The sequence below is a fragment of the Lissotriton helveticus genome, chromosome 5_1 (genome assembly GCF_964261635.1).
Source record: "Lissotriton helveticus chromosome 5_1, aLisHel1.1, whole genome shotgun sequence".
NCBI lineage: Eukaryota > Metazoa > Chordata > Amphibia > Caudata > Salamandridae > Lissotriton > Lissotriton helveticus.
The window spans coordinates 491,583,158-491,595,279 of record NC_136065.1 but is presented as its reverse complement, the minus strand read 5'-3'; the positions used below and the strand labels follow the sequence as shown (position 1 = coordinate 491,595,279).

General features: G+C 43.4%; 1 protein-coding gene across 1 annotated transcript in view; it reads right to left on the bottom strand.

Annotated features, from left to right (window-relative positions):
* Nucleotides 1–12,122, bottom strand: part of LOC144754688 (protein-arginine deiminase type-3-like) — a 417,320-nt gene that overhangs the window by 287,279 nt on the left and 117,919 nt on the right. Inside the window, exon 5 of the mRNA XM_078642811.1 lies at nt 1,500–1,608. Within this exon, the coding sequence (XP_078498937.1) occupies nt 1,500–1,608 (109 nt within the window). The remainder of the gene's footprint in view (nt 1–1,499; nt 1,609–12,122) is intronic.

The window sequence follows — 12,122 nt, the reverse complement described above, 5'->3', positions numbered from 1 at the left end:
GATTAGTCCCCTGTGAAATGTATGAATGTCAATCAATGTTTCTTGGCACTAAGCCTTCAGAATGTAATTAGCAGTGAGAAGCTTAACAGGCAGAGAACCAAGTTTTTGTTTTACATTTAAATACTTGATAGCTCACTATCTCATGAACATCGAATGGTCGAGAATCCCATGGCAGAGGTGAAAGAACCGAAAAACTCGCAAGCAACTCAACCTAGTACAATGGAACTGATGAACCACAAATAGTTGCCTGCTGAAGATAAAAGAGTGCAGAAAGCAATACACTGACAAATATGGTTTCCTGCAAAGGATGGGCTTTTTTAGTGTATGGCATGCCTTGTTGCACATTGGGTTTTATATCTGATCAGAGACCGCATGAGCAACTAGAATAGATGTTATCTGATTTCACCACTTCACTGGTGGTAGGAGTTTGGAGTCAGTATTCTGTACTTGCTGTAGAAGCCATGCACTGTAATTCCCTAGAGCAAGCAATGGTTGTAACTCAAACATGACAAAATGAACACATTGACCAAGGGTCACTGGGCCACTGAAAAAAATTGATTAATTTCCACAATGGTTTCCAAATAAAAAATAGCACAACATTCAGGCTGGAAAGCTGTGGAGAAGGTATGTATGTAGGTGTTTCAGCAGTAAGGAATATAGAGGGATGCCATCATTAGGGTAAAAGAAAACATTATTCCAGTACTCCTCATTCCCGCTCGTTATAATGAGCTCAAACTTCCTGCCACTTAAGTGAGGTCAACTGATGTGAATTGAAAAGCTGACAGCCTCGAAGCATGAACAAATCTGGAATCCTGAGTGTTACAGGGATTCTTGTTTTGCATTGAAGTAGTGGAATTATATCTTAAACTACAAAATGTAAGCCAGTAATTTCCCTTGTGCACGAAGAATCTTGAGTGAAGCCTGAGCTGCCATACTTTTAGTTGTTCCAAACCAAATGACTATTTCATACACCATCCGTCCAGCCAGGGTCAGATGTTTGGGTATCATCACCATTAACTAGAAAGACTAGAGACAGCATGTGTATGGCAAAAGGACACAAAATATAGGGGAGTCTTGGTGGCCCTCTATGACTAAATAGTGGAATTCACACGAAAAGCCACAGCGGACCAGCTTGGACTGTACCAAAGAAGACATCATGCCCTGTGCCTCCGTGAAGTCATTTTGAAAGGTTTAAAGAGATTATGCTTTCTACAAAGGCTGTTGAGTTACTATATGGGTTTTCTAATAACAATTTGTTTCTATCAATTGGAGGAATTAAAGCACAATTGTGAAGCAGTTGCATGAACATGAGAGCTTAAAAGTAACTGGATTGAAACCTATTGTGTATAAATCATTCATACCTTCTGTGAGCAATGTGAACACAATCTATTGAGCAGATGTGCCAAAAGTTCAAGGGTGTTGGAGAGTGTTAATTTGCTTATTGGCAGCTACCAATTGAACTCCAACTACCACTATATAGCAATAGTTATATACTGTACCTGCAGGATTGAATAACTCCTTTCCCGTTTTGGTGAATTGTCTCTTTTCTTTATCACAGTTGACCAATAAAATGGCACCACAGCCATTAGGACCCCATGTCCAAGATGCCTGCACAGAGAAGAAGTAAAAAACCTTTATTTTTAACAGAAATGCACATCTATATGTCTTCATCCCTTCAGGTGTTTCCCTCTTGGTCATGGTCCAGTTCTTCTATACACTGCCCATACCTATAACAAAAGGCAAAAGTTTGATTTTTCATTGGAAGATCAATGGACCCAGAATTGTAGACCTGGAAGTGGTGTCAACAGTTCCAAAGTATAAATCTCAGCTCTACATCCAATCATAGTGACCTTGAGTGGTTCTTTTTCCCCTCCTCTCTTAACTGAGCTCTCAGTGGCTGGTGTTAAGCCAATTTAGAGCGGAAGGAAAGAAAAAACACTGATTAATAAAATAATTCTAAATCTGGTGGAGATTTGGCTTCCTCTATTCAGAGACAGTGTGATGGAGGAAATTTCATTGGTGGATCCTTCCTCCACAAGTCTCAGGTTTTTAAGTTTCAATCCAACTCTAAATAAAAGCATATAAACTACTGGTGCAGGCAGGGAACATTGTAGATGGGGCTTATTGAAGCACTGGTGGTGATGGAGTCTGGGATGACAGGTCTGGGGCTTCAATGATAAAATAGACACACATTGCTGTGGTTCTGCCATCTATGCTAAGAACTGAGCGGGGAGGGATGTTGTGGGACAGAGTATGCAGGGAACTGAACGTTGCAGCTGCTTTTTGTTATGTTATTTCCCACCTTTGGGGTGAGGGAGATTTAGGAAGCTTTGGTATAGAAAACTGGCGATAGAAATTCAAACCCTGAGAGTCCTCCTTGGAAAATGATGGTCAGCTTTGGTAGAATGGGAATGAGATGATAATGAGGTTTCTATGGAAAAAAATGAGATGAGCAAAAAAGAGTAGCTCCTCAAAAACAAAGCAAGGAGAAGACACTTTAGCCCTCAAGTACAAGAAAAAAGTTAGAACAACATCTGTTGTAGATGCCCCTCAGGTTGACAGGTGGAGTGACTCTGGTCTCCTGCGTTTACAGCACCTTTGAGTTTTTCAAGCATAATTAAGACATTCCCAGTGCTCAAGTAATGGAAATAATTGAACAAATAATCCTTATATTGATACAATCACCATTATAGTAATGTAAGGTTATCTAACCTTCTTTAAGAACAACAAACCTAGGGTTCAATAGACAAAGAAAAGGTTACATCATTTCAGTTTTACCAAATAGCTGTTTTGTTATTCCTTCCTTGTTAGTTGTAGAGTTTGTCTTTTGGTAATTTTGGAAGAACACTTAAATGTAATCACAAATAAAAGAGTTACAGTCCAGATATATGGATGCAAAAAATGAACTGTTGAACTCCGGCTGAACATTTTAAAAGGTTAAAGGTTTGACAAACTTAAGGGGCCAGGCATGGACGAGTCAAAGGCAAGAAAAACTAAAGCAACTGCAATAGTTGAAATCTGTTCGACAAGTGAATCTACATTTGCAGAATTTGGCAAGTATTGAGATTTGTTAATAGTAAAGTCTCGATTTCAATCTAAGTTGCACGTGTAACTGGACTAAGAACTAGGGCACTTGCAGGAACATTCCCAAAAAGAAATTAACCCTTTCCAGCAAACTTTTTAACATGAGGAAATATGTCAGCAAATCAATCACACACAATAAAAATTGAGTTTCTTCTGTGTGCTTGTAGCAATTTGATACTGGGTATCACTGTTACAAATCAGCTGTCATTCCTCACCGGCGCTGTGCAACCAAATCGATCATGGAAATGTTTCCCTTACCTCTCCACTTCCCTCAATACAGAGGTGACTGCCTGCACATTTGGCTTGCTGAGTTTTGGCACAATATTTAGAGAAAACAAGAGCGACACATATGTCCTTGCGAACTGGGTGTTGCTAACAGTTCAAGCCCAACAGATATACAAGTATTTCCAACAGATATACTATAGAGATTACATACGTTTACATACTCAGCGTGGTCCTTGTGAAAGGGCCTCTTCGAAACACTGTTGACCTCCCAGCGCAACTTTGGGCGCTATACTCTGGTTCACAAAACGTTAATCCATTGTAACTCTTGTAAATAACTATTCGTGAACCTAAAGTACCTTGTAAATATCATTACTGCTCACTCTGCACTGCTCTTTGCTGTGTCACTTGTCACCTGCATCGTCCACCTTGTGTGTCACGAGCACTCGCGTGCACAAAGTTTGTTCGGTATACACCCACATTCAGTGTAAACAGAGCTGAAACTGTTGTTTTTCCTATACATGTTCTAAATATATAGTGCCCTTGGCACATTACCTAACCCTAGAGTTCCCTACTCTTCCTTTCTGCAACTATATGTGCACGTTTAATTGAATAGTCTATCAAATATTACCTGTTGAGATATTGTTTTTGTTACATACATTCATCACTCAGGTCTCAACTGGTATACGGGTGTACTCCTGTCGTTTGATCTCTCCAACTCTTTCCTAGCACACCATTCAACTAGAGTTTTCCAACTGTTAGGATACTTGAGGGCTAGCAAGCTACTGCTTTGTGATTGACTCAATAAAACCGAATATTTTCAAAGCAACTGAAGCTGCCCTGGTCCCTACCTGCATGAGCACAAACAGGGAAGCAGAAGGCTGCAGAGTAACTGAAACATCTCCATCACGCAATGGAGGACCTTCAAAGTGTCTTAAGGTAACATCTGGTTGGTAGAGCAAAAGGAATGTGCAGGTGCTAGACATAACCTTAGGGATGCATCTCCAAAGTATGCAAGGTACCTTTAGCATCTGAAAGTGAATTTGGACAAAATTGAAAGGAAAATGTCCAGATTCATGTGTATTAGGGAAAATGCATGAAGCTCTATGCTTGTCGATTCTCAGTCCTCTTGACACGGAGGGTTGTCCAGGTTGCGTGGGCATAGTGTGCCCCCTTGTTACTGTCTGTCTGCTTTAGTTTCATTGTTTGTATTTTATTCGCTCCTAAATTTTTTGTCTGTGTTCTTATACTGTGCACCCGCATGCCTGTTTTTTTGATGTGCATATGTGGCTTCCATTTTTGCGATTTTGGAGTCAAATTCATAGGTTTGTGCTTATATTTGCTTACTTTTGCATTTCACCAACAAAGGTGTCAGTTCCATCTTGTAACAGAATCAGTGTTACCCTGAAATGCAGTATCACTGCTGAGACTGAGACGCAAAAACATAAAATGCACCCATGTCATGATTTGTCCTCGCTGTGAGGTATCGAGTGTCCTGACATTTTTCCCCCAGCACACATAGTAATCCAGTTTGTGTGCAGACATCTTGAAGATTTTGCAAGCCATGGCAAAATATATTTTGGGGCTCCTGTTCCAAAAATTATGACTATATTTTAATTGAAACCCTCATGATGTCAAACAATATTGAATTATACATTAAACTTTCACACAGTACAAGAATGAAGAGAAATGCTGCATTTCCACTGTACTCTTAGGAGTTTAGAGGAATCGCTTTGCTTTTCTCATCATGCCCTAAGCCTACAAATGCAAAAACAACAGTTGATGGACAGAATGCAGAACAATGTCATACATTCACCCCAGTACAGAGATCTGGGCCTAAATTCATTGTTTTTTTTGCTCACCATGCCATTCTAGTTTGAACCTAGCCATATGCAAATCAGTCTTGACCGTGTGGCCCATGGGAACAGTCCAGCCTGAACTGCCAAGCCAGTTCCTCCCTGGACTGGAAACAAGCATCCAAGGACCTATTTCGGGCCATCAGCCAGGATTCCAGTGGCATGGAGAGCATGGGGCTCACGTCTAAGCATACCGTCCCACTCGGAGTGACAAATGCAAAAACAACAGTTGATGGACAGAATGCAGAACAATGTCATAAATTCACCCCAGTACAGAGATCTGGGCCTAAATGTGTGTCTTTTGCTAAAGTCTAGAAAGGCATGCCTGAGGAACGAAGAGCGGCTTTATCCTTAGATGTTTTTAAGAAATAAAATCAGGGTGCATGTATTCTTTGAAGGTTATTTTCCTCTTTTGAGCTGCATCTTCCGGATTTCTTTGCCCTTTTTCTTATCACCCTTTCTATGCTTTTCTTGTGTATTGATCACCAGAGTTCCTGTGTGAGAATGCAGGTTCTTATCATCAGCACCTTAAGACCCTTAGATTTTATGCACTTAATACATGTAGCTACTAAAGAAGTGAAAACCTGGAGCCGCCTACAGCACTTAAAACACATAGGCAACCACAATCTGTTATTAAAGGAAGCACCAGCTTTACTGTCTACTTAGATAAAAGAGATGTTTATTTAAAGAACGAGTAGTGTACATACTAATGAAGGGACAGATAGCTACAGGTTGCTTTTATGACATCATTAAGCACTGGACAGGAAGCATATATTGACATGTAGAGGGGTGAAGAATGCCTCTGTAAATTTCATCGGTGAGATGCCATAGTGGCATCAGTGACTCACTAGCCATAGAAACCTCAGGGGAATTCCTGAGAATCCTGTTCTCCTGAAAAGCGGAGTAGCCGCTTCCTAAAATATCTTAATTTGACAAAGCAGGAAAAATATAGTCAGTACAGAACTGTTGGTAGGTAATCCAGTTCCATGTTACTCATCTCATTAGTATGATGTCTGCATAGTCTGAATTTATGAAAGCCAACATTTTAAATGTGACTCAAGTAGAATATGGCAGAGACTGACCACAAAAAATATTTCCTAGGGCACGTAATGTATTGATGTTGGTAGTGGCACAAAAACGAACCAGAAATGTTTGAATTTAAGAACGTTGAGCATTTTGTCTTGTTATACTTTCAACTTTGCTATAAACTATAAAGGCTATTTCGCATATATCAAAATCATCCTAAGCTCAAATAATAGATGCTATTGTACAACTCAGTCGAACTTGGAATTGTGAAAGACTTCAATTCTAAGTCATAATCTGCACACGTCTGTCGGCACATGGCGCGAGCTGTATTACCTACTTGTGGCTCGCATGGTTTTGCTGTGATGATAAAAACATCAAGTTGTATTGCCATGCCCACAGTCCAGCTTGAAGACAGTCCTATCCAATTCTCAGGTCAGCTATTTGACAACCCGGACGGTCAGGAGTTCAGAGCCCAATCTAGCCCACAAACCATAACAAAACGTGTCCAGGCTGCCCAGCCAGCAAGCACATACCAGGCCCATATACGTTTAAAACCCTAACCCTACCTCAGCCCAGTCCAAACCAACCCAAAGCTTGGCCCAGAGTCTGTTGCAAGCAAGAGCTCAGCATAGCCCAACTCAGGCCCACCCAGCCCTCACCTGCATAGAGCCGCAACCAGCCCAGTGCCTAGTCCAGAGTCCAATTTATCAATATCGGACCTGGACTCCCCGTGCCTCAGTTTCTAGATCGGTCTGTATTCCTGGTTTATAAACATGTCAAATTTGGTATTTAGCACTAGCCAAATAACCACACAATTTCTGACTCTCTTACATGTCTGTACTTTCATTGCTGGGAACTCTCGTATGTAATGCCGGAATTAGGCATCATCCCAGGAAAATCTGGGCAGGAAACCTTAGTCCAAGCATCAGCAGTTGTGCCTCTAAGCATGTGTCTAGATAGTGACTATACTGTTTCTTACTTATGGGTAAACTAGATATTTACATCTGGTTCCTAACGGACAATCATTTCAAAATACAGATTTTTCAAAAGGATTTCCCACACTTGTACGACAGCACTAATACCCACACCCACCTCTAACTGGGCCCTATTTCTAATGGCCTTTGCCATGTTTATCCCCACATTCACCCCAACCTCTCCCCTTCCCAGCCCACTAAGTTCAAATATTGCCGGCTATGGCTCTGTTAAATATTACACTGCAAAACACCATTGCACCTTGGAAACTATGTACTTTACTTCTGGAGAGTGGGTCCATCATCCCCGACTGGGTCACTAAAGAGATAAAGAGCCGATCAATGCTCAATAGACATGGAGTGCTGTTTATTCAGTTTACCACTGTGTAACTGACAGGACATAGAATGTGATGTTCCTGGGGATGTAACAGGGGGGAATAGTGGGAAGCACCTCATAAAAAAATTATAATAATATATAGTTTTTTTTAAAGTGGGCAGTGAAAGTCATGAAACCTTAAAGCAGCCCACCCACAAACAGCAATAGTAGGTGATTCTACGTCACAGGAATGGCATGTTAGGGGACTAGCTGGCTACAAAAGGCCACAATGTTCAGGTCTTTGGTCGATTTCTAGAAGTCCACAAAATTAGATACCAGCACTATGAAAATGATAAACAGATCTACCTCAAGAGGCATCTGGGGTTTAATACAAAGTGACAACCTGACTGCCAGAGGACGGGACTGGATACTGAAAGAACAAGCTGTGCCCCAATAGCAGAAAACAGATCTGTTCATGCAACCAAGGCATATTTTACCTCTGTGAAATCGAAGTCAGGCCATGAGTATAGCAAAGAACTGAAAGTGTTTCACTCCCAGTGACCAGGAGAGGGACCAGCAACTCTGCTGCGACAAAACTCAGTATCTTGTTTCTCTATTCCCATGGGTCTATCCTACTCATCATGCTTTAATGCCTGTGACAGTCCTAGGGTTTTGCTATCCAGAAGGCAAAAGTGGTTCTTCAATGTGCTCCCAAACCCCAGTCCTCAACAACTGAGGCTCCACCATTATCTCAGTACCCTGAGGTAGTTATATGAACAAGGTGTTAGAAACATTGACTGCACACAATCTATATGGTCTTTGGCAAGTATACAACTTATTTTTTTAAATCACCACAAAGGCCCCCATTAGGAGGTCGGTTGCTGTCCGACTGACATCTAGCTAAGCAGTCCGAACCCCACATTATGATGGAGGCAGGGGGGCGGAGGGACCGACCGCTGATATTCCGACAGGCTCAAGGTACCCGTCATGGCAGCGGTCGGGAAGTAAACCCTACAATGGGGTGGTTCCTGCTCAGGTACCTCCGTAGGGATTACGATGTCCCTTTTAAGGCAGCCTTTCAATGGCAGTCTAACAGCCATTGAAAGGTTGTCAGAATCGGACTGTGGGTGCCCCCAGAAGTGCTCCAGTCCCTCAGTGGCCTCCACTAAGCCTCCCATACATCCATACCCCGCTTGCCAGGCACCTCATTGAGCCTGCCACATGGTGCATGTTTGTTTTAAAAGTGTATCTTTGCTATTGAGGCTTGTGCTACAGCCCGCAGCACAAGCTGCAATAGCAAACATCCACTTTCTGACTGCCGTGAAGGTAGTCGCATCATAATATGGGAAGCGGGACCGTCGATCCCTTGTCTGGGAGCCCCATGTCCGCTAAGATGTCAGACAGACGCTCGTCCAACTGACATCGTAGTTAGGGCCAAAGTGTTTTTGAGGGAGCTTAGCATTGATAAGCACTTTGCAATAAAAGTAAGATGGCTGAACATATAAGTTTGATTGGGTTCTTAGGACAGAAAGGGAGAATGAAGCTACATGAGAAAAACCAGAATAAAACCTCAACAAATACTTGCAGGCTCAAATTGGACATCAATGTTACGGCACACTCCGTTCTATAAACTTTTCAAAAGGGGTGGGAGCAGTGTTGAGGTACTCTCACGAGTGTTTCCACATACATTGCTTGTTACTGGGCAAACAGCATTGTACAGAGGGCCAAGTCTTTGTATATTGCTAGATGTCGTATAAAGAAGAAGTACAATGAGGAAGGGAAGGACAGCTTTGAGGTACTGTAGTGTTCCCTGTACCAGACCTCCATGCAGAAAGAAGCATTATAATACTGTTCTCACAGAAGGGCTCAGTCTGACTATAGCACTTTGTACAGGGGTACAGGAGGAAAGAATTGTGCGCGGTTATGGCTGAGACAATACAGGGCCACATGCTGATCCCACAGCTCTGTAAAGAGAACCAAAACACCTGTATATATACACAAAGCTTAGCTCTGAGGAAGGGGTGACGGATTCAATGCACTGTAACATGCTTCATAATCAGTGAAACAGGAACTGAAACCCAACAGTTCTTTGGGCAGGGGTTGTAGGAACTGGGCAGTCTGGGATCTCATTTACCACTAAGAGACTAAATGGTGTTTTATATAAATGGTTTGTTTTAAATGAGTGGGCGGGGCCACGTTGGCCAATGGATGTGCGCAGCGTTACCGAGGTAGTGCTTGCGAAGGCCGTTGGCCGACGTGCGCAGCGAAGGAGGTAAGAAAGGAAAACAGATTGGGTTTGGAGAGGGGTGGGGTGTTTACCCAGGTATAATGATTTTCTGCCTCTTTAGGCAGGGTGCCGTCATCCATTATTGGAGTGTAAAGGTCGGAAAACTTTAGTGAAACAAGTCAGTACTTACTATAAACAATGTGGCGGAGTAACAAAATAAGAAAACAGGTTATTTTAACCTGTTGACAGCGGCCGGAATTCCGCCGCGGTGCGGGTGATTTATGACTGGGCGTGGTCAGGACGGCCGGCACACGCCCACCGTGACATCGGACCGCCGGGGGCCGTCCGACGCACGGAAAGGGTTAAATAGAAACAGGGTTACAGAAGAAAGATACCATAGTAACAGTCATAACTGTTGCTAATTTCCAAGGCTGCATTCTCCTGATCTTTTACCAGGTGGGGGCACTGGGCTATTGCTCATGTCTTAAATGTCTCTGCTTGTGTGCTAAGGCCTATCCCTTGTAAGTGACCATGAGACCCAAGGCCTATTTATGCCCAAGGATATATACATTAAGGGGTAGCGACAATGTCGCAGCAAGGGAAATGCGGCAAAGTTCTGATGCAAAGAAATAAAGACGTGAAGATCTTCCAGATGCGGCACACTTCTCCGGAGAGGTGAGTTCTCGGTTCGATGCTTGGGCTGCAGCGGCGACACCCTTGTTTAGAAGTGCGACGGCAACAGCTTCAGCTGCAACACTCTTCTCCCATGTTTGCATGAAGCTTCCGCACGATGGGACAACTACAGTGGTGACATCCTTGTTCAGAAAGGCAATGGCAGCAGCTCCGACGGCGGCACGCTTCTCGGGGGATGCGAGGCGCTTTCCTCGATGCAGTGCAATGCGACAGTTCCAGCGACGACACCCTTGTTCAGAAGTGCGACGGCAGGCAGCAACGACGGGGACACGCTTCCTCTTCGTTGCGAGACGCTTCTCTCGATGTGGTGCAGAACTTCAACTCCAGCGGCGACACCCTTGTTCAGAAGTGCGACGGCAGCAGCAGCAACGGCGACACGCTTTGTTTTAGTTGAGTCACGCTTCCAGCTCCTTGCGACACGCAGTTCCTCAGAAGGCCCAAAACAGCAGCAGGCACTTCCACAAGGACTCTGGGGAGCTGGGGGAGTGAAGTCTGTTGTCCCTGAGACTTCAACAGGAGATCAGCTCTTTTCCAAGCCCTTGGAGATCCTTCACAAGTTGAAAGCAAAGTACACAAAGTGCCTTTCTCCTTCCTTTGGCAGTAAGGCAACCACTGCAGGCCAATCCCTAAGCAGCACTTCAGCTTAGGAATGGTCTCTCCTCAGTTTCTTCCTGTTCCTCTCCTCAGTAAAGGTTTCTTCTTGCAGACCAAAAGTGATCTAATTTCTTTGGACCAGGGTCCCAATATTTATACCTCAAAATCCTTTGTCCTCTGAGGGCAGAGGAACTTTGCCCAGTCCAAACCAGTTCTGGACCATTCTGTTTACAAGACTCCTTCTTTCCTTTCATAGTGCAGGGCAGAAACATCAGACGTGGGCGCAGGCACAGTCCTATTCAGGTCCCAGATGCAACTCCTTCCACCCATCTAGATGCAGATCTCTCTTTTCACCACTGGGCGGACTCATTCTGTCTCCTGGAATCCCCCAGCCCTGTCACTCAAAATCCAGAAAAGGAATGCACAACCTAAGAGAGGCAGGCTTTGGATAGTTAGACAAGAAAATACCTACTTTCTAAACGTGGTACTTTCAAACACAGAATATTAAAACAAACTTCACTAAAAGATTAATTTTATCATTCTGAGTTAAGGCATATTAAACTCGAATTTCTACCATGTTCCCTGAGTCAGTTAGGCTTATATGATTTAATAATCTAACTGCCCATGCTGGCCTATGGAGAACAGGTTGCCTTGCAATAGTGAAAAAACGAAAATGGCTGTAATTCACTATTAGGATACGCCACACACACCAGGGCATGTCCTACCTCATACTTACAATGCACCCTGCCCCTGCGCCTCCCATAGGGATGTCTGATATGAAGAAAAGGGAAGGCTTTAGGGAGTGGCAAGTGGGTGCACTTCCCCAGTCAGCATGGCAGTACCAGACTGCACACAGGCTCTGCAATGGCAGGCCTTCGACACATTTTACAGGCTGCTTCTGTGGGTGGCACAACCAGTGCTGCAAGCCCACTAGCATCATTTGGTTCAAAAGCCCTGGGCACACTCAGTGCACTGTACTAGGGTCTGACAAGTAAACCAAACCAGCCAATTATGGAATCACTAATTTATAAGAGCAATTTACAAAAGGGAGAGCATATGCACTTTAGCACTGATTAGCAGTGGTAAAGTGCCCAGAGTCATAAAACCAACAAAAACAGGTCAGACAAAATACA